Genomic DNA, 23794 nt, shown 5'->3' with positions numbered 1-23794 from the left:
ACTCCTCTGTGGAGTCCTGAAAACAGGACTGTTTTGAAGAAAATATTACACATTTATCATCTCCTCTTGCTTGTAGAACAGTTGGGTCATAATGCTCTACAACTTTATTATGAGGCATGTACATCTTGGAATCTTATAAATAATTTATCCTCTTGCAAGTAACATAGCTATCCTTGGTAACATCAAAAAGAGGGATATGTGATTAATCTACTCCCAGAAAAATCTAAATATAATCTTAGCAGTAAATGTATGACAGTAAAAATATAACTGTGTTGCAGTTAAGAATGTTTGCTACTGTAAAATCTACTTGTAATATTACCATTTTTTTCTACTTAAAGTCAAACTAAGCTTTGTGTTCACTGATAAAAACGTTCTTTGAAATTAGTGGTAGCAGTTACATTGGTAGTGAAAATGTGTTTCCCTGAGAATAATGCAAAAATGTGTATAAATAAAAATAGGCACTAAAATAATCTATACGTTTTATATTCTGTTTTCCAGTAAAATGAAACAAGGTCTCCTTCCCAGCTTAGAAGATCTACTTTTCTATACTATTGCAGAAGGACAAGAAAAAATACCAGTTCATAAATTCATAACTGTAAGTTTACTGTTCCAGAGTGCTGTATGAAAGCTAACTACTGCAAGGTTATTTTAACATTCTAAGTGCAAGAGCAAAGCAAAGAATTTCTGTCGACCATGTTTAGATGTGGGAAGGAATATAACTTGTTTTTCCCCCAGTGCTGTTTCTGTAGTTGAGTAAGAGAATGAGTATATTAATGTTGTTATTCACTTCTTTGATGTGCAAAAGAGTATGCTTGAAAGCATCTGTGCCTATGGCACAGCTCAGTAGTATTTGTGCTTGTGTAAAATGTAGTTGGACCACTGGATTTCAAGTAATATTAATGCTTTGACATATAATGCAGCCAAAATTGCCAAAGGAAATTGCTAAAGAATCAGTAAAGTGTCAAAATGTCTCTGTTGATAATGCGGTGGCAGATCTCTTATAGTGATAAATGCTGAGCAGTAGATAACTTGATTGTAATAGCATATCTTTTCACTTAGTAATTACTGTTTTATCATAATAGGCACTCAAATCTACAGGATTACGTACATCTGATCCTCGATTGAAAGAGTGCATGGATATGCTAAGACTGACTCTTCAGACAACTTCAGATGGTGTTATGCTGGACAAAGACCTTTTTAAAAAGTAAACTTTCTGTCAGTTATGTAACTATAATTCTGAATGAATGCTGTCTGTGTGTTACTGAGTGCTGTCTTAAGGAGAGACATAAGGTATATAAATCGATTAGAAAGGGAGTCAAATGTACACTCCTCATGCTGTTTTGGTAAAAGTTTGTTCTCAGATTTCATGTAGCAGACAGGCTCCATGATCTCCACAAGAGCTTAATATGTCAATGTTGTTTGCATGTGTTTTCACCCCATACTGCAACTATTGGTCAGATGCCAAACAAATGATTTGATGCAGCATGAAGTATTTAGTAGGATTATGTAAAACTGCTCTCTCACTAAATCGTCAGTTTTTAATCTGAAGTTCAGGATGCTGCTTCTGTGTGGCGAGATGTTCTGAGCGTGTGTGTAATTCTAAAAGTGAGTATGTGGGAAACAGTGAAGTTAAATTTCAAGATACGTGGAAATGAGAGGAGTTAGGATGGCAGACATTCCTTTGGTCTGTTTTGGAAAAGACCTGTGTGCTGTATTTTAGTGATGCTTTTATTGGTTTTTTTTTAGCAAAGTCTGTAAGCTGAATAGTATAAGCACTGTTCAGGTTGTCTTCTGTTCATTTCAAGCACACTCCTTTGCTCCTCTGCTTACAGCTTTTGTGCGCCAAAATATTGGAAATTTGGAAGTTCTTAAATTTTGAAATGTAATTTTTAGGCTATTTTTCCATCTGCATTTTAATTCCATTTACAGGGTAAATCATAATATTTAAAACTTATTTGCACATATTATTTTGTATGTGTGTATATATTATACATATATAATATGTTTATTTTATATACATATAGGTATATAAAATATATACTATACTGTGTATTTGCATAGTTTATATAAGTGTAAATGTATAAACATAAAAGGTATGTATATAGATATTAAAATATATATAAACATTTTTGGAAATAGATTGAGAAAAAGCGAATGTCTGTGTGTGAGAGAAAATAACAGACCAGTCAACTCCTTAAGCAGATGTGAGATACTTTGTAAAGATCCAGCATGGACTGACTTTACTCCTGTGTTAAGTTCAAGACCAGGTTTTCACTGTTTCTATTGTCAGCCCAGTAAAAACTTGAAATTGTTAGATTCAGAAACCTTCCTGGGTGTATGGATGGTTTGGAAAGGAAATGCATTTGTTATTATGTGTTACATTTGTACTAAAAGGCTTATTTGTCACAGTACACTCTGAATTACGTTTTAGGCAAGGGCTGTACATTTGAAAAAGGACAAGTGATTGCTAATTAGCAGGATTATCTTATGTTCTATGTCACATCTCTGGGATTCGATCCTCTGTGTGAGGAGAGTAGTCGTTACTATAACAATTTGTGGAAAGCTTACATGGTTGCTTCTTGTGTAGGAAGAATTTTGAACATAAAGATAATACAGACATGGAGAGGTGAATCTTATTCCACATAGCAAGTTTTTCTTTGCAGCAGCAGAAGGTTCCTTTGCAACCTTTTTCGTAAATTAAAAACCCCCAAACTTCACTTACCTGTTCCTTGTAGCGACACTGCATTTGTTGTGAAGAGACTTGCACAGAATCCCTGTATTTTCTTCTACAAGTGTTTAAGGTGTGAAATATAACTAATGTATCTACTCAACTGTACTTACCTCAGGACTTTGAAGCTTCAGTTCCCTAAACATAGAAGTCAGTGGTGTAATTCTCATCTTGAATTTGAATCCAAAGCTGCCAGATCACATAAAGTATCAAGGTTAAGTGATCTGGAGTAGTGGTAACATAAGCTTGACTAAATCAATGAAATCCAGTAGAAATTAGCTGTAAAATACACCAGCTCATATGTCTATATTGTCTGTTTCTGTATGCCTTTTTAGTGGTTCTACACATTAGGCTCCAATTTAACTAAAACTGCTTTATTTTGAAGTTTTTTGGCTTTACAGCACTCTCCACATCAGAATCTCCATGTTACAGGCAGAACAACTTGGAGTTTTAATCTTTCATCTGCGGAATTTCTTGAGTTGAAGATTTCTGGGGTGCACATTCTGGAGAGAGTGCTGACAGATTCATGAATTAGTTGCTTATGTTGCTAAAATGGCCGTGATGTGGTCTTTGCAGAGTGAGACCAAGCTGCTACTGAAAGCAGTGTGACATGCTGGTTAGCTTGCTATGTGAATTTTCTTCTTTCTGGTATTACTTACTACAGTAGTACTATCTATTGTTAGATGAAACTTGGGCAACTTAATAAATATGGAAGATTGTACTTGCTAATCTTCCTTACAAAGTGTGCACATTTTGACATGCCCTGTGTTTTTAGAAGTTTCTATGGCATTGTAGCTAGTTTGTAGAAAAAAGTCTGATAATATTTGTAAGAAATCCTCCTACCCCTCTTAGCTTTTCCTTAAACTCATAGCATGTTCCTAACAGAAAAATATACGACTTGCAGAAAGCCCTTTTTCTCAAATAACAATATTTTGGTCAGTGGGGTAGAGTGGGGAGGAGGGGTAGGAAAGGCATAAGGCAATCAGAATTGAGTTAATTTGATTATAGTGTACACGTGAATGAAATGATAGCTACTGAGTAGCAGTTCAACTCTTAAGAGTAGCAGTTCAACTTTTAGAAAAAACCCTGGTTTTTTTTTCAGAATAGCTTGCTTGGCTTTGTAGGATTAGCCTTTGTCACAAGGTGCTGTCTATCCTGCTTTATTGACCCAGAACTGTGGTATTGCTACCATGTCTTTGATGTGTGGGTAAGAAGCAGCAGTCTCAGTGTGTTACGTACTGAGCATCAACCTGTCAATCTGTTTCTGGATCTCAGACAGGGTTTGCTGTTTGCTGCTGAGTGGCTGTGCTGCTCTCAATATAGGTAGCAAATCCTGATGAAAACTTTAGTTTTAGAGGAGCTTAACCCCAGGTGTTAATAAATGTTTTCATCCTGTTTGAGCAATTAGATTTGAGCAATCTTTTGACAGAAGGTAGAGGATTTCCACCATGTTAGAATATTAATATCTGGTTTGTCAACATGCTACTTTTTTTTCTAAAATGTTTAAATGTGTTGAACACTTCTACAGACCTAGTAATGGAATTTCACATGGCTTTCTGTAATGCATAAACTGTAGCTTTCAAAACAGGAAAAAAGTGTATCTGTACACATAGCTGAAAAGCTCTTTGGAATTGAAAATTCAGATTATGTTTTTAGCCATGTCTGTTTTGTGTAGGGAAGCAGTAATCAGCAATCTGAGTCAGAACTTGAAAAATGATGGATAAACCTAAGAAGGTGATAAAGGAAACAAAGCGATTCTAACTTCATGCTAGTGCACAAAGATGCAGGTTCCAAAGACCCTCAAACTGTTGCTTTCAAACTTGGATATACAAGTCATTGACAGTTAATATAGATCATAAGACTTGCAGCCTAATCTTCCTAACCAAAATGTGTCTGGAAACATTTATAGTTTGAAAAGACTTTTTTTAAAAGTGGGGCAAGAAATGCTTGGATTGGGATTTGGCAAGAGAATTGTTTTTGTTTTTTTAGGCTGAGATTGTGAAGTTCATTGAAATGGAAGAATGTAAAATAGGAAGTTTTTAGTGTACCTGTCCGGAACACTACTAAACTGTTTGAGAGATAAGAGCCAAGTTGTTCACAACATTTGACCATAGAAAGGTTTTTATTGATCAATATATTTATTTATTTAAATTCCTCCCTGTGATCTTTTCCTAGTGCTCCACTTCTTTGGAGCCTGAAGCCAGCCATCTCCAGAGGGTTGCCTGGAACATAAGTAGTTAAATACTTCGGTGGGGAGGAGATGTCAGCTGCACAATTTTAGAGGCTGTCATGGCTCATGTCCTGGCTGACTGAAAACTTTGCTGTCCTGTTAAAGGGAGACCTAAGAACTCTGTTAATTTGTCCATGCACCTATTGTTCTGAATACCCATCTAGATGACTTGAACCCTTGTATTTAATTTAGTCTGTGAATTCGTATGATTTGCTTGGGTTAATGATAAATACCCAGACAATGACCTTGGCAGAGTCTGGGAAAAATTGGTAATGATAGGTAATGTCCTTCGCCAGCTTAGCCATTTCTGTGGTGAGTTTCAGTCCCTGCATTAAAATGGTTGTACTGCTGAAGTGAGCATCATAGACTTGGTGTGAATTTTAAGTGTATAAATGCCCTTCCTGTTTCAGAAACACAGTGTGATCTTAAGAGGACTGTATTTCAGTGCATACTGCCTTCTTGTTTTCCAGACTTTGTATTGACTTGTTCTAATAGGTTTGGGTGAATTTTGGATATTTTTTTTTCTTACAAGCGTGCTTAATGCTGTCCAGGTGGTATAGGCAATGTTAGAAATGTATCTGCAGTTTGAACCTGGTGGATGTTATGTTGTTACTCATTCTGCACACAGCTGCCATCAGTGTTATTAATTACTTTTGAAAAGGGGTTTTGCACCTGGAGTAGGTAACTGTAATTGGAAGCTGCTGGGAACAAAAGCAAACAGGATTTTTTGCAAGATACAGAAAAAAATATGACAGATTGCAACAAAACAACTCAACTGCAATTTTAACATAGGTTAAGAAAGAGCAGCGTATTACAGACAGTAGTTTGTAAGGTGACTGTGTACATCGGAAACGTCACAATTTCTCGTTCACTTTCGGAGACCAGTGCCTATCAGCATTTGAAATGGGTATCAATTGAATTTAAGATAAGTCGTCTAAGTACTAAGGACTTTAAAGGCGACTTTAAAGACTTAGAAAAAGAGAGGGGGTTTCAAAGGGAGGAAAATTCTGTCTCTTCACCGATCTTCATGCACCTTCGTTTTGAACTGATGATGACTTTTAATAGTAGGATTATTGAAATACCTAATCTAAGTGAAAACATTTCCCTAAAAATTATTTTTTTTCTGAGTAACTCTTAATTGGAAGGTATGTTCTTCTTTGTAGCATGTGCCTAGATGTTCTTAACTTTTCATTTGCCTGCATTAATAGTATGTGTCTGCTTTTGTCAACACTGCCAGAAGGCATGGCATGAAGGTGTTAACTGTTTGTTTGGTGTTAAACCTCCCTTTGTCTTCCTTGCACTGGGATAGGGCTGTTAATACCCTTCATCAGGTCATATTTCAACTGACTTGATAATGGCTCCCAGTTGCCACCCTGCTCGTGTTCTCCCCCCTCACCCACAGACACACCACTTTCAGCATGTCTCAGTTTGTGTTCATCCTTCCTTCTGTTTGTCCTAGATACGTCCTTTCCTTTTTACCTCATCGGTTTTTTGACTGACCCAGATGGGCTGACGTTCCGAGGGTGTGGCCGATAGTGTAACTGTGTTCTGGGCTGAAAGGCAACAGAGATTCCTTAAGTGCTGTCGGTTTGAAACTAGACACTTGCGGTACTGCGCACTATGAACTTTTGCTCAGTTCAGGAGATGTTACCAAGTTTTTCCACAGGGCTTTTTTCTTATTAGAGGGGAATCACATTCCAGTTTGGTCTGTTGGCAGCGTTCTCCCCTCAGTTCGTGGTGAAAGAGTCAAGTGAGAGAAAGCAACCCTGAACCTCCTAAGTCTGATCTAACTCTGAAATTAGTACTGTTTTGGACAAGGACTGGGCTAGATAAACTACAGATGGCTTGATCCTGAGAACTGGGTGCTTTAGATCCCTTTTGCAAGCTGAGGTGCTACTTGAAGGCAGATTGATAATACCTTGCAGTATAGCTTCACAGTTGAAACTTCAAAAAGAGAGCTTTAAGTAGAAAAAAATAAAAATGAATGCAATAAAACTATTATAACTAATTTAGAAAAATAGAGTGGCAAATTGGAAAAGTAATAAAGCCTTGTTCTTGTAGGCATGTAGCTTCAAGGGACTGAAGGTCCTAATTAAATAACATGTAATTGCTACTTAAGTAGGCTTTTTGACAGTACGTTATCAAAGTACTAATAAACTTTTTCAACTTTTTGCAGGTGTGTACAAAGTAATATTGTGTTGCTTACTCAAGCTTTCAGAAGGAAGTTTGTCATTCCAGATTTTATGTCGTTTACTTCCCATATTGATGAGCTGTATGAAAGTGCTAAAAAACAATCTGGAGGAAAGGTAACCTGTTTATAAATTCAACCTCAAACTTCTGTAGGTTTTTAGTATTAACCAAATGCGTCATTTGTTAAGTAGATAGATTTTTCTTAACATTTTTAGAAAAATTAAACTGATAGCGTAATGAAAGAGTTTTGGAAGTTCAGTTATGCCTGCAACTTGTAAACTGTGTTAGAAATACCGTCCATAGCCTCTAAGAATCTTGTAGCGTTTTGATGTTGGAATATGAAAATAGCATTATTCTTTCTTATAAAACTGCTGTATAATTTGTCAGACTACACTTAGTCTATAGAAAAATTATGCAGCTCTACACATCTGGCAATTGTCAATACCACACCTTTGTTAGTAAATAAGATTTATTCTGGTGCTTATTTTCAATAAATTAGTTTTAAAATCCTAGACTTCGTTACAAGCTAAAAATTTTATATGATTTGAAAATGCTGAACATGCTGTAATACAGAACACAGATACCTCTCTGAATGTGCTGAAAATTTTACTTTGAAAAAATGTTTTATTTGATAGTGATCCAGTGAATATAATAATTTCTAATGAAGCTTAAATATACCAGGTCATTATTAGTAGTGTAACTCAGTTCTACCTTGTGTATTCTTTCCATTGACATTTATTTTAAGTAACGTAGAGTTAAGTATTTTGGATATTGTAATGTGTCTCTCTTTATTTCACGCTGTAATAGGTTGCTGACTATATTCCACAACTGGCCAAGTTCAGCCCGGACTTGTGGGGGGTGTCACTTTGCACCGTTGATGGACAAAGGTATATTGTAACTTCTAGATTTTGTTCTTGGAATAGTTGAAGGACAGATAAAGGCAATGCTTCTGTAGTATTAATCTTTGGAAGCTGAAAAGCTTTGTCTCATAGTACTTGTGCATCGAGCTGTATAACTTTCTGTGTAGGTCACAATGTACAAAGTGTTAGTTCCTTCTCCGCATTTTAATGTTTTCACTGTAGCATTGTTATATAATATGTGTGTCACTGAAAAAATGCAGATACATGTTCTTTAAAAAGAAAATGAAGATGTGGAAACTGGACAGAGCTGAAGATGATTTTGCTTTTCAGGTTTATCAGGCTTTTCCCTGCAAGGGTTTATGTAGGTCTTAGATATAGTCAGAGTGATTTTATTTTTCTCAGTAACTCAGAGTAGCAGACGGTTAGGAGCCTCGATGTAAAGGGATACCTTGCACCATCTAGCTGAGAAGTAACACAAACTCTGTCTACCTTTGTGAGTACACAATGAAAGATGTCCATCATCTCTGCTGACCTGCAGTTTGGTGTGGTCCTACTGCAGGTCCTGGAAACTGCAGTTTTTGGGTGTTGGGTTTGTGAATGGGGCATTCCTGAGAGCATCAGACTTGCTTCTGGTGACTATGGCTTGGAAGTTATTTTGCTATGATCTCTTGAGATCCATATGTTTGCTTCTAATTAGCCATATGCTCTGTAATCTCAGGGGAGGAGCTGTACAAGTGAGCTGAAGTATATTTTTCATCTCCCTGTTTAAGTGTCTGAGCTACAATCTATTAATAGTAAAAAACCTTATACTTTAAATTGGCATTTTGCTTTGTTTTGGATATTATGCGCTAATGAAAGTTTTTATAATGTTAATTTTTGTGATGTTTAATGTTTAGTAATGTTAGCTTTTATATTGCCAAAATGGTATTGTGATTTTCACTGAAGCCTGCTTGTGTTTTCTGCAAAGAAAAGAAGCAAATACACTCCTGATTTTGTCACCAGACAAGTGACTGCTTCAAGCCTTTTGCTCTAGATGTGGCATATGCTGCTTGCATGAGTCACTCTTTGGTGCAGTCTGACATAGATGCTGAAAGTAAACTTTCCAAAAGATAGCATGTAGTAAGTGTTATAAAACATCTCTGCCATTATCACAGGGAATGTAAATGCAGCTATTTGATTATTGTTCTCAAATTGCAAAACCAAACTGTATCTCATATTTGTTTATATAGACATGAATAAGTGTAGTGGCTCTGTTTGGGTCAGCTGTACCCTGTTGAGTATGTGGTTTGCAACTGAGTAGGATAAGTGTAAGATTAGAGGTCTGAGGTGATTTCTTGCTCTGGTACAAACCCGTATCTGAACCCATTTTCATTTTGTTATCTCTGCAGTAGTCAGCAACTGACTTTGTTATGCTTGGCTTATGGAGTCAGTTGCTAAAACCTGTAAATCTCATTGTTAAGTTCTTTAAAATGAGACTTAGTATTAATATGCTTTTGCTTTTTGGTGCGTTTTTGTTATTAGTCCTTGTATGTGGAAGGATAGATGAAGCATTTAACATTCTACTGCCACAGCTGACAATCAGGAAATTCCAAGCCTCTTCATCTGTGTTTTTCCCAGGCATTCTGTGGGTGATACCAAAGTTCCATTTTGTCTTCAGTCCTGCGTAAAGCCTTTGAAATATGCGATTGCTGTCAATGATCTTGGCACAGAGTATGTGCACAGATATGTTGGTAAAGAGCCTAGTGGATTACGGTTCAACAAATTGTTCCTGAATGAAGATGGTAAGAGATACATTTTACTTAATAATGCAAATACTCAGTTTTAGAAAAATATGAGGCAAGCCTACACAGTTTTTTCAGTCTTGTCATTTTACCCTATCCTCTTAAGTCATATTACTAGGCAGCTTTCTGGAATATTTTGCATCAGCAAGGTAAACTTAGTTTTTGTTAGTCACTTTTGCCTAATTTAGAATGCTAGTAAAAGATGTTGTATTGCTTCTATTCTATTTGCTAGTTATTGAGCTGTAGGAAAACCCAAAGAATTTTAACGATGAAAGTATTTTAAATTTATTTTTATTTAGTTGAGTTGGTAGCAAATGTTCCTTAATCATGGCTTCTGTAAAAATGGTGGTGAAAGAATCAAAGATGTTAAATTGATTTTAAAAAACATATCACTTCTCAGCCTTCTGAGAAGCAGGTGCTGGTGCCAAAGGCCAGCACTGACTAGTTTCCAGAAGGCGAAATCTTCCCACAGATTATTCTAAATGGAATTTGGCTACTGATTCAAAACGATGTTTTTATTTTTTTCCCTGTGGCAGGAGTATTTTAGCAAGAATTTCTCATACAGCACTTACCTAGATTATTTCTTTTTCATGTTATATTAATTCTCAAGCATGGAAATTTAATTTTAATAAACTTTATGGCAAAAATCTGAGAAAGGTGACTCAGGTAGCCCTAGAGGAAATACTGGATATTATCTCTGAAACACAAATGTTTCTTCTAGTGGATCTGTCTCAGTAAAAGAACAGACAATGTTTCCATTGCCATGGTATTGCAATTAATATTTAATTACCAGCATAAGGCTTGGATGACATTTTTCTCAAGGACTGTATTGAATTCTGACTTAAATATCTATATTATTAATATATTAATGACACCTGATTATATTTATTATGTTTATAAATATATTCAAACGATTATATAAAAATTATTTATTTATATCTTAAAATCATCTTACCATATTTAAAAATACAATATATCGTGACAATTTATTTTCTCTGTTTTATTATGTTAGTAAATGGTGATGAAATACCAGTATGAATATATTGCCAAGAGGGATTAAGCATTTTGTCAAGTTTTGCTGTCTTGTTTTTGCTTTCCTAGTTTTTCCAAATATACAGTGTTGTAACAGTGTGAAGAAGACTTGTCTTTCATATCTTACAAAAAGATTTACTATAAAAAAAGCTTTGATGGTGCTGAAAATGGCTCCTGAATTCCTTTGAACTAATATAGATGTTCTGTTTTTTCTCTTTTTAATAACATGACAAAGTATAGAAATTATTTTCTTCTTTTTATTGCTACTTTTAACATTGAACTATTGGAGAAGAATTGGTGGGCTGTGGTCTTTTACATTACTGTTATACTTTAAGAGTGTTTATAAGGCAAGAGTGTTTCTTATGCATATTATGTTATGCATAAGAGAATTTGGACTATGGAAATTTTGACCAAGGAACATGAAATTAATAGAGAAGACTAATTCACATGATAGAATATTTAATTTTTAAATACGTGCTTCTATGGCTGATAGACACAGGAAAGAAGTGCTGGGACTGACCTGGATGGCCTCTTATACAGTTGTTATGAGAAGAACTAAAACAAAAAGTAGGAGTCTAATAAATAGGAACATTTCAGTTATAGGGAGAGAAAGGGAGGTTGAGTTTCTCCAAGTGAAGGAAGAGGAGGGAAGAATGGATTATACTTTGCTTGTAGATTTAAACCACTGTATGAACTTTAGATGTGCAGAGTATTTGTCAGTTTGAGCATCCATAAATACTTTGAAGATCAGGTTTGAAAATGAAAAAAAAAAATAGATATTGAATCTATTTACTTTCTGAATATTCAGATGTAGTTGAATTCCATGTTCATAATCCAGATTCTGTGAAGTGATACACAGGTGTTTGAGAACTGTTTAGACATGCATCTGAAGCTATTTTTTCTATACTTACTTTATGGAAGATTCCTAAAACAGGATGTTCTTGTATTTCATTGTTTACTAGTATTGAGATTCAAGCTGGAAAGAATGAAGAATATTTTAACATAATTTAAAATTATAGCTAAAAATGCCAATTTACAACAAAAAGATGTTGCTGTGTTTAGAGTATTATCTGTGCTGTGCAATGGAAATTTGGAAACTTCTGCAGGCTTATGCATATTCAATTTTAAAACTTGTTTTATCAAAGGGAATATATTGCCCAGTCCAAGTCAGATTTCTGAAGGAATAAAACAATCTCCATGCTAATTTTAAAAATACTATTCCAGTTGATTGAAGTAGATCAGGAATTTTACTATGTAAAATATGTCTGAAACAGGCATTATCAGGAATAATTTTCCTGGCTATGGTCATTAGGCAGCTACAGGCTTTTTAATATCTATTGAGCTCATGATGCTACAAGTGTGACAATACCTGTATATATGAACAGGTAGTATCTCTTATCCATACATACAACCTCTTCTTGGTGAGAATTCAAACATACACGTGGTATGGAATCTGGTTGTGTTGTTTTCTTCGTACTGTGTGGCAGATTGAAACTATAGAGGTGCACAGAAGAATCAAGAGCAAAATATTTATAAAAATATTTTTAGAATGGGCTCTGTATGATAAAGTCATGAGTTTATGGACTGGAGTGATACCTAATGCTGGTGAGAGGAAGCTGTAAAGAAGAGAAGCATAGCTAGAGTGAGAAATGAGGGTGACAGTGTGTTCTGATTAAGCATGAGAGCCGTGTTGTCTTGAATTGTGTGTCCAGAGTTGGGATCCCCAGCTCAAGGAGAACAGTGACAAACTGGGGAGGGCTCCAGCGAAGGGCTGCCAGGATGCTGTGCAGTCCAGAGCACGTGCAACTCCCAAGGAGCAGTCAGAAGGGGGAGTCTAGGGGCTCCCCTGGAAGCCTCTTCAAATTCTTGAAGAGGAATTGCCAACATGAAGAGTTCTGTAATTCTTCTTGGTAGTGCCACCTGGTACAACAAGAGCCAGTGGCCCCATGCAGTGGCTTGGGAGCTGCAGATTGGATATTAGGGTAAATTTGTCCTTTTAGGATGAACAGGATTGCGGGAGAGAGGATTTGCCACATCTGGAGGTTTTCAAGACTCAGTTAATAGAACTTTGGCAATAGCCTTGCATTGAGTGGGAAGGTGGAGGAGATGACCCCCAGATGTCCCTTCTGACGTGCAGGCTGTGATGCTGTGAGTGGTCATTTGACTTGTGTTCAGGTCTGTGGTCCCTAAGGAGCTATGGAAATTGTATGTTTTCTTATCCAGGATCTGGTCTTAATTGAAAGTCAGATACATTTGACCCTCGTTGCTTGCATTAGTAGATTACAACAGGATATTTTATATATGTGGATCTTAAGTATAATCAAATGAAATCAGAACAATTTGTCAGTCTCGTTCAGAGAGAGAAGGAATGGCAGTAACAACTTTAAAATAGTATCTAGACAACAAGTTTGTATTTTAGGGGAGCTCCGCTGTTTTGGAAGATACTGGCCTTTTTTCCCACTAATAGAATAGTTGGATTTATTTAAAAGTTCCTTTTAATATTGACTTCCTGAAAAATACTAATAAAATTGATGATCAGTTTTTGAAGATTAACTGATAGTCATAGATGGCTGTCATTGACCATACCCAGTGTAATTTTCATGGGAAGATGTGTGTTGGCTGCGAATATCAGACTCATATCCAAAACCCCAATCATCTCAAGTTTCCTTTAGAGTCCATATTTGTATATCATGCATAAAAGTATTAAAGAGTTTTTGTGTTGTTTTTTTAATTAGTATTTTTTCAAATTTGGAGATAAAGGAATAGCAAATAAAGAATTCAAACATGTCATGATATTAATGCATTGAGAATTGTTCAAAGTTTGCTCAGAAGTCAACATCCTAGTTAAAAGGCACAGCAAAAATGTTAGTTAAAAAAAGAAAAGGGTTATTTGTTGAAGGTGGATTATTTGGGAAAAGTAAGATGGCTGATAAGGAGAGGTTTTTCAGAAAAAGAAAATAGAAGAGAAGGTGATTCATTCAGCAGTCAAGAATGATTTGGGAATGCAAAGATACTGTTAATATGGAGATCAGTGGGAAAAAGGAAAATGTAAGTGTAGCAGGTATGTGCAAGTCAGCTATGAAGTAAGTTAAATTCTAGGGAGGATGAGTAAATACATATTTGCATTTCAGAAGCTGCCGGTAGAAACCTCTGGCTCTTGAAAAGAATCAGTGTTTTGTATTCATGGTCAGCAATAAGGAAATTTAAGAACTGGATTTTAATTATTTTTTAAAGGTCCTGTTTAAACACTTTTAAAATCACTGAGACTTGGTAACTTGGGGGAAAAATTGGAAAGTCCTGGGGTTGCTCTGCTTTTAAGTGTTGCGTTGATCCAATACTGGAACACTGAAGAGCATTTGTAAGTTTCAAGAAAAGAAATTATGCCAAACCAAATAATTTACTGGATTAAGTTGCATAAGACTGAGTGTGTTCTAAGCTGTAAAATACTCAGAATTATAAAATATTGTGTATAGTGTTGGATTACAGTATTTTTTTAAAGGTTTAGGATTATATAATAGCTATTCTGTAATAGTAACTTGAAGTCATACATCTAGAATAATTTTTCCCTTAGGCACTTGACTGGTTTTGTTTGACAAACTTGTCTTGGAATATATTTGTAATTGAAAACTTTATTTCACAGACAGGCCTCATAACCCTATGGTGAATGCTGGAGCAATTGTGATCACATCTTTAATCAAGGTAAAAAGTTAATTTTTAGTTTCTCTCCGAGTATTTTAGTAGAATGTAGAAAATAATGTCTTGTACAGATTATAAACTGTATTTGATTTTTGACTGCAATATCTGATGGCACTTTACTCATTGGCAGGTAGACAATCTCTGATATTTTGGAAATAGTAACCCTTGCAAACAAATGCAGTGTTAGACTAGCAGTTTCTAACAAGTATCAGTGCATCTCAAAAACTCTGTTTCCTTGATGGTATTAATTTGTTTCCTTCTTTAGCTGCACAACACTTGATATTCTCTCGAGAGCGTTGTCTTCTATTTGTTAATTGCTGAGGAAGTACATTGCTCAGGAACAAACTTTATAGCACTTAGAAGTACATTTCTGAGTGTCTAGTGCTCTTATAGAGCATAAAGTTACAAGAGTATTTCTTGCTGTGTAGAAGAAATGGAAGATACTATAATTTGTACAGGAGCAATTGTGCTGTATCTAAATGTCAGTCTTATGTTGAATTTGTGTGCTGTTAACATCCTGCACCACTAAATTATGTTAGGCTTCTATGGTACACAGTTGTTGTTGGGATGTAAGTGTGCTTTCATAAATAAGAATGTTTGAAAATAGTCGCTTATTTTGCCAAGCACACCAGGACTGAATAATGACTTTACATCTTTAGTCCATGATCTTGAGACTTTTGGAAAGCTGTATTGTATTTTTTCCGTAGAATAGCTGTGTATAAATGTCTTGAAGTTGTTAATGGTATAAACTCCATATAATGTTAATGCTTGCCAGATACTTGACTTGTATTTTCTGCTGGTGTCGGTCGCCACAGGTACAAAAAATTAATTTTTTTTTTCTAAGGGTACCTGCATAGAGTTCTGGGGAACATGTCAGTCCCCTGGAATTTTTGAGTAGTAAGCTTGATACTGTTACTTCAGAGGTCTAAAAGCCTTTTTTACAACCTGTTTCTTGGTTGTGTTTCAAAGTCCAATAGCTACAGTGTGTTTCCTACCCTCTATTTCCAAAACGTTGATTTTAAAATTACTTAGATCTTGATTTTCTGTTATTTTATATTTAAAGAAGGTGTAAGAACTCCTGCTTAAAGACATTTATCTTTGATAGCTGTAGGTGAAAGAAAATGGCCTTAAGTATGACAGGTAAATTTATTCACATTTAATATTTTTTAAAGGTTGACTGAGCATTGAAATTCACTTGGATAATAGTGAATTTTAAAAACTGACTTAACACACTTGTCTGAAATGTCAAAATGTTAGTCCAAATACAACATGCCCTGCTGATCATAAGGCAAAACAAAAGCATGTGCCTCTTGCAGAAGGCACGTAGTTCTTGATAAATGGTGTACTTCTGAATAGATAACATGGATTTGTTTATTGCATGCAACTGTGGTATTTGTTGCAAGGATGTGGGATTGGTTTTGCTGGGTGGCTTTCTTTAAATTTTTGTTTGGGTTTTTTCTGTAATGTTCTTATAAAGAGTATTGCATTGCACTAACATTTCTGCATGTGGTAACTGCACGTCTAGTGGACGCGTATCTTATCACACCATTATTTGTTTTCAGTGTGATTAAAATGTAGATTATTTTCTGTACTGCTTTCACTAAGATACCATTTATCATTTGAATAACTAACCAAGCTAAACATATTCTGAAGAAAATTATGTAGAGGGACACAGGTACAAAACTACCTAGTAGTTGTATTTTTTGTGAAGTAACTTCTTTACAATCTGCAACTTAACATTATTCCTACTAACCTGTGAATTACGTAATTCACGTTTGTATTTGATCTAATATCAAACTTACCTTTTTTCTGAAAAAGGTGGCTTCATTAACTCATGTTTTGCCCTCAATTCCTCTGCATTTGTTCTTTTTATTTAAGGTGTTACTTACATGTCTTAAAGGCAGTGTGTGACTCTTAAAGTACAAGAAAACTTAAATTCACCTTGTATTGCAGATTTATCTAATGTGACAGCATGTTAATAACTATGGAGAGATTGTTGCTGTATTTCATAGTTAAGAATGCTTTTATCTCCTTTGAGATTCATTATCTCTTTCTGAGAAATGGATCTAAGAAGTCTTTCAAAGTTCCCATACGTGGTACTGAGTTTAGCAGCTATTAGTAGACACGATCTTGCACACAGCTGTCCTTAGAGCCTGGCACAGATAATGGTTACTTGTGGATGAGCAATGATGCTTGGAGTAATCTTTCTGTCAGAATATGTTAACATGTAATATGTTAACATTTTAGGGGTAAAAATGGCTCTTAGCATCACTTACCCGGTTCTGGCTTCTGTAAGAATTTGGTGTTCCCACCTTGGAACAGAGCAGGGACCTAAACTGTAACATTACATTGTCTTTGCAATCCATAATAATAAATAATGAGGGGTATGTGCATGTTAAATTGTACGTTTGTTTGAGTTACTTAGGCATGGCTGTATCATGCTCCTGCCATCTTAAGTGATTCTCCGACTGCCCTGGGTTTGGAGCTACAGTGTATTTACATTTTGGTGTCTCAACCCCTGGCTCTGTTCTGATTGTACTTGCATTACACTCCATAGACTATTTTATCAGTTTAAAGGATGTATCTACAATAAAAATGCATTAGCAAAAGGACATCCTGCAGGTCACTTTTAAAGAAATAAAATTTAAAAAAAACCCCTAAGGATCTTTTCCCTTGTTGATAATTGTACAGCCATTTGCCTGTAATACTAGTTGTATAAATGACATGGTTACAACAATTTTCAAATAATTTTTATCAAAAGAAAATTGTGTGGCAATTACAGGAGTTTGTGGAAAGGTGGTATGAGATAAAACAGTAATTTTTTCCATATCTTCAAGGAAATATAGGTGCTTGAAAGAAGGTGATTCAACTCCTGTACAGATTTAGTACAGATTCAGTGCAGCTTTCTGTACATCACATTGGCTGGGAAAAGTCTTTATTGCCTGTAGTAGGGATAGATATTACTGCTTTGATCTGTTTTCTTAAACTTCAAACTCAATTCTCAAAGCTTGTCAACTCCAGGAATAACAGTGGTTTTGTCAGGGACTTCCCACTTCCACTTTACTGACTTGTCGTATTAGAAGTGCAGGTGAGATAAAGAGGAAGGATTCACAGGGAAATATGTGGAAGAAGGCAGATGGCTGTGGATGGAATCACCAGAGGATAAAGGATTAATCTTAAGTCATTTTTATTGTGTGCTTTAACATTCCATCTGTAGATAAAAGTTTTCCTAATCTAACAGCAAAGGTTCAGGCAAATACAGCATCTTTAAATCCTCTACGTACTGGCAGCCACACGCAGACTGTAAGACAGTGTGGACTTGAAAGCTCACTGAAGGGAGGTGTTCTGTGGTCTTGAATTATGTGGGAAGCATTTAGACATGTTGGGAATAACAAAATTCATAGTTCTTGCAAAAAATTCAGTGTACGAGAAAATGAAAATGCTGATCTCGCTGACCCTGAAAAGACCTTAGTTCAATGGAAGCTTTTTTTTTTTGATAAAACATGGAGGGGTTTGTGATATATTTAAGAGCTTTCTAAATATACTGATAAATCAGAAAGTAAATGAGGCAAAGAGTGGTAGAAAAAACCTGTCTGGCTGTGCCAAGGGTCTGTTTGCTGTCAGGATTCAGTTATTAGGAAACCTATGCAGTTACAGTTTAATACTTGAGAGGTGGGAAAATGCATGGCTTATTTGGCAGTATAGTTATAATAAACTGTACTGATTTAGCTTAACTGCTCTATGCTGTCACTCCAGTTATCCTTCCTGATAGACTGTTGTGTAAATATACATACAAACCACTTTGCATCATGTGTTGGTGTTGTGATCTTCTCTACCAGATACTTGTCTTTACTTTGGTGACATTGCCTCTCTTCCTAGGTTATTAATTTTCTTTTGGTAACTAATTTGGGGATAGAACTTACATCCATGTTTTTCTCCACTTGCTTTTTACTGTAACTCAAGTATATTGGATGTTATCTGATGTAGAATATGTATGAGATTCTGTGAAATGACGTCTGTTCAGTGGTCACAAACGCACAGAAGTGAAGGACACACAAAATCTGACATGTATTTGAAATTTTCATAGTATTTGTCTTAGGTCAAGTACTGTCTGTCACAGTGTACTCTCAAGTATTTCAGAGCTGAAAATGGTACACTAAACTGGCAAGACACCAGTTCTCACAGAACAGGACCATCTTAACAAATAAATATAAAAAGTGTGTAAGTACAGAAAGCTAAAATAAAGACATAAAGAAAAGACATAAAGAAAAATGCACAAGTGTAAAGAAAAGAGTTTTCTTGCACTCTGATGTAGTATTACGATTTTTTGTTTCTGGATATTTTCATCACAGGATAGCGTTAGATTATAAATTTGGCTTTAAATATTCCAGAAATTAATTTTTAAATAATCTTCTATTATTAGAAGATTATAAACTTCTCATGATCCAGGTGTTTTTGTTAGCTTTGCGTAGATTCAAAATCGAGAAATTGCTTTAGCAAGAGACATGTGGTAAGAGCTTATATGGTCTAATCATAGAAACAGTGTTGATCAATGAAAAGTGGCTAATATTAACTACTTTTCCAATAAGTATTGCCTGATTTTGTTGTTGCAAGCTCTGGTAAGTATCCATGGGTCTCTTTCCTATGTAGGCATGTAGCCTTTGCAACTGTTTCTATTTTTTAATAGAAATACAAGTAATATAGTACAAGTACCTTGTTTAAAATAAAAAAGGGAAGATCACTAAAACCTGACACAGTCAAAAAATTCAAATTTATGATTGACAGCCATAGGTTCATTGGGGTTTTAAGTGTTTACAAAATTGTGTTGAGCTGTCTTCTGCAAGTTTGAATTTTCTGCCTATCAAACTGCTTCAGTCCTAACATTGTAAATTTAATTTTGTATTCATTTAGAAGTGTTTTTTCATATGTTTATACACACAAGCATGTATAAGTGTGTATAGGAACATATGTTCCAGTAAATGTACAAAGTGTTTGTGGAGTTAGTGCATGGAATGTTTTCTTTGATGTTCTAGACAGGTTGAATTGCATCTGAACTTTAAAAATGCTTTTTAAGAAGTATTGTCATGGTTGCCCTCAAATTCATAGGTTTATACAGTCAAGCTAAAAATAAGGGCTTGTGGAAGAACAGAAGTTTCCTTGTCTCTTATATTTGTTTAAATTATTACGGAAAAGCTGCTTAGTACTCTAAATGTTAGGATTTTATATTTGCAATTGAATTTTAATCATAGAATGTGTGTTGCCACTGTGTCTCTTCAGCTTTTTAGGAGGAGCAGGATACCTCTGTCAGCTGCTGAAAGAGGGGAACTAATCTGCTGGGGTTTTTAGTCATCATGTGTATGGAAGCAGAGTTTCTCATTTCAGTAACATGTTGTAGTAAATCCCTACTGAGGTCTTGATCGTGTGATTGCTTAAGCAAGTAGTTCAGGTGAATGAGCAGTCTGATTTCAGTAACAATGCTTTTGTGTGTGATATGAAATACCTCTACAAGTGCGCGGAACATCAAGGACTAAAAACTCATCATCTGGCTTAGTATGCAGAAGATTTTCTTCCCAAAATATGAGTTTAGTTGTGAACTTTGAAAAGGAACCTTTTTTATTAAAAGTCAATGTGGAAAAAGTTTGCATTGAGTCTTTCGCCCACCAATTTAATGTGCTGCTGGTAAAGCCATGTTTTTATTGAAGGGAATATTTTTTTCAACCAGGCAGAACAAAAAAGTGAAGTATTATGTATTTATATTTTTGCAGAAAGCATGATCTCTTTCTCCCTCCTTTCTTTTTTTTTTTTTTAAAAGAACCTGTTTCAATTTATTAAACATGTCTAACCATACAATTATCAATGCAGCATCCCATAACTAATGCTGACCCACTTTCCCAGAAAAAGATGTTCATTGTGCATTTGAAAGGTTGAAAAGGTTTTTGTGGTTTAAATGTTGTTACATATTTTACAGCATTAGGATCTATGGAATATTTTGACAACTGCAACAGTTCAATGAAGTTGGTAATTTCTTCTTTTAATTATTTTTCATTGAACAGATTTGGAGTTAAATTTTTAAGATTTGTGTTCTGGTATATTATACAGGAACATTTTGATGAAATGTATCATGCATTTTTTTATCTAATTGAAAATTAGCTAGAGATTATTGCCTTTAGGAGTAAGGTTATTAGCCTTTAAACATAAGGGTAGCCACTGGCGCATAATTTTGAGAGAACAGTGTGGTGTTCCTTTCACCAGTGATCATACGTGTGTGTCTGCACATCCTCCTGTAGATGAGCTGATGCATGGGCTTCCAAGATTATCTGCAATACCCTAATCCACACACAGAGTGGGAAATGAGACTGGCTTTATGCATTTCATTAAGTAAAATACTGGTTGATATAAAGCTTCCGTTTTTTCCACTTTCTTCCCCATCCCCACACTAAACACAGTGCAAGTAGCGTCTTGAATTGTTTGAGATTTGTTAGAGGCTTGTTATTCTAAATAGAGTGTCTTTAATATTAAAATAATGTATTAAAACAGATACATTGTTTCCACTTGTGTATGCGATGCCATTGTTTTTTAAACTTCCTCCAAAAATTCTCCTTGGCTGCTTAAAAAAAACTAAAAACTCCCCCCAGTAGACCATATGCTATTTTTTACCTCCCACTCCTCTTTCAATCTCTTTTGATAGGAATTTGTGAAAGGCCACCCATCAGAGACCTCTGAAAAATTAATGTTTTTAACTGGCAGCTACTAAATTTGAGAATGTTCTTCAATGTGGGAGGAAAAAAAAAAATTCTCAAAGTAACACCCCTCATCCTTCCTGAAAAACCCAAACCAAGCACACCCTAAGAATTAAGTTTCACTATCATCCTTATTAAGTTGGATTTAGATTTTCCTGTACATTGTTATCACAATGATGTGCCCTATGATGTGAAATTCTATTTTTCTAGCTGTTTAACAATTTTTAATAGGTAGGACATTAATCAGATATTAACTAAATCAGATATTTTAAAACTAATTGCAGTTATTTTCATAGTAAGGGGTAACACTTCATTTTTAGTCTTCGGTCTAAATTCTTAGTATGGGCACTGGCCATGGAAATATTTTAACTTCAGTAGCCTCAATCTCCCTATGCTCAGCTCTGTTGGTAATATGAGAATACTTTTGGCTTACTAATCTATAAAAAGTTAGTGTTTTTACTGTAATTATCCTGTTTGTAGTTACTTCTGTATTTTTTTTGCTTTAGCTACAGCATTTACTTATGCTAAGCATGTAAAGTTGAATAGAGAGCACTTAAAATAAAGCATACCTTCATTTATTACCTTCCAGTTTAAATTAATTTCCAACATACAGGTGTTGGTTAAGATTCATAGGATTGTTTAAATTATAATTAAAGATTTACTTACCTAACACTTTAATTTTTTCATTAATATATGAAGTGATTGTAGTACCTTATTCTTAATTAGCCTCATACCTTAGTTATGTGCATTAAAATCCTAATACTGTTAAGTGAACTAACTTCTTTCCTGTGTTAACAATTTTTTGTAAATTATTTTTTCTTTTCTTGCAGCAAGGAGCAAATAATGCAGAAAAATTTGACTACGTAAGTTGATGTTATAACATTGCTTTTTAAACTAAATTCAATGGAAAATTTTCAAGATGGCAAAAGAATTGAAAGTTAAATTTTAATAATATCCTATGTTTTGTCTTTGTAGATATACTTGGTTGTTCAAACATTTAGTGATTTGTATTGCATTTGTAAAATGGTGTTGCAAGATTTAGGGTACGGCTGGGTTGAAAGCTGATAACCTTTTCATGTGTAAAAATACTGCTTTTCCTTCTCTTTGTCTCTAACAGGTGATGCAGTTCATGAATAAAATGGCTGGTAATGAGTATGTTGGATTCAGTAATGCTACGTAAGTATTTTTTATTCACTTACTGAGGTTAGGTGGAAAGTGTTTCAGCTGATAACTGGCATACGAGCTTATGACAAAGTTTAGTTATTTACATTTCAACCAGCATTTCATCCCTTATATTGGAGGGTGTTTTTGACTTAAAATTTACAGCTAAAGTTGTGCATGTCTCTGACATCAGTGTGGCTAAATTTCACCTAAAAGTGTTGGTTACCTCTTTGAAATGTCAGTATTCTGTCTTAGTGCTCTGCTGGTGCTATGGCAATGAGAGCTGTAAGTGCAACTCTTCCCTTCCTGGCATTCATATTAAAAATTAAACTCTGCATGTTGGTGGCTGCATAGCAAATGTTTAGAAAGCACTGTTCATAACAACTGGGACTCCCTATGCTTTTTTATTTTGCATATTTAAATTCTTTTCTAGAAGAAACAGTTCCCCTCATAAACTCAGTGTATAGCATTCCAAAAATCTGGAGAGCTTTTTCAGGCAGCATGAGGGAAATCATGAAGATTCCCTTTAGCAGAGTTGCTTCCAGGTTGCCAGCTGGAATGCACATGCAGAGGTGTTTTTCCTGAGCTTTGTTACAATCAAAGGTGTGGTGGTATAGAAGGAACCAGGCAGGTATTCCTCCTTTAGTTTTCATCCTTACCTTAATCATCACAATGAGGAGTGGAGCCATCAGTCTGGTCACTGTCTGATCTGCTGTGTGTGTGTGATCCTCAGATTCCTCTGCTTTGGTCAGGAATGACCCTTTCGCTGTGGGATGTTCCATTCCACTCCGGCCTATTTAGAAATGCTTCCGAGATTAGGATCTTGCCCTCCTTTGCCTTATCTCCAAGTCAGCTTATGTTGTGTGGGTAACCAGTACTGTGTGTATTTGGATGTCAATGCTGATTCAATCCAGCTGGGTGAACTGGGATGAACTTCTATGGCCAATTCTGTCCCATTAGTAGAATATTTGTGTTCAGAAGTGGTATATCCTTTACATGCAGTTTTACTGAATTACATTATACATCTTGAGTTCAGCGATTTTTGGGGGTTTTTTGGAAAGTTTGACATGTTGCCTTGTCTTTTTTTTATTTTTTTTTTTTCTTTTAGGTTCCAGTCTGAAAGAGAGAGTGGAGATAGAAACTTTGCAATTGGCTATTACTTGAAAGAAAAAAAGGTTAATCTCTTTTTTTCTTGAGTGTATTTTGAAGATGGTGTGCTGGGTTTAATCCATAGTCTGTGAAGACTTTTAATTTATTTTATGTACAGTATGGCATAAATTAATACTGTATATGTCTTATCAATGTTATTCAAATGCTGTCATTAAAAAAGTGTGATACTTAAGCCATTCTCATAAAACACCTCTAAATATTTTTCT

The 23794-nt window shown here is 35.2% G+C and overlaps 1 protein-coding gene across 1 annotated transcript in view; it reads left to right on the top strand.

Annotated features, from left to right (window-relative positions):
• The first annotated feature begins 479 nt into the window (after nucleotides 1–479).
• The window catches only part of LOC121673168 (glutaminase kidney isoform, mitochondrial), a 54159-nt gene continuing 30844 nt past the window's right edge, over nucleotides 480–23794 (top strand). Inside the window, exons 1-9 of the mRNA XM_042046256.1 lie at nucleotides 480–595; nucleotides 1083–1204; nucleotides 7135–7264; nucleotides 7956–8035; nucleotides 9626–9789; nucleotides 14462–14520; nucleotides 22088–22120; nucleotides 22375–22433; nucleotides 23527–23593. Of these exons, the coding sequence (XP_041902190.1) occupies nucleotides 503–595; nucleotides 1083–1204; nucleotides 7135–7264; nucleotides 7956–8035; nucleotides 9626–9789; nucleotides 14462–14520; nucleotides 22088–22120; nucleotides 22375–22433; nucleotides 23527–23593 (807 nt within the window). The 5' untranslated portion in view covers nucleotides 480–502. The remainder of the gene's footprint in view (nucleotides 596–1082; nucleotides 1205–7134; nucleotides 7265–7955; nucleotides 8036–9625; nucleotides 9790–14461; nucleotides 14521–22087; nucleotides 22121–22374; nucleotides 22434–23526; nucleotides 23594–23794) is intronic.

The sequence above is a fragment of the Corvus kubaryi genome, unplaced genomic scaffold (genome assembly GCF_017639235.1).
Source record: "Corvus kubaryi isolate FWS band 111438036 unplaced genomic scaffold, C.kubaryi_AGA036_p1.0 65266, whole genome shotgun sequence".
Lineage (NCBI taxonomy): Eukaryota > Metazoa > Chordata > Aves > Passeriformes > Corvidae > Corvus > Corvus kubaryi.
This window is presented reverse-complemented; position numbering and strand designations above follow the sequence as displayed.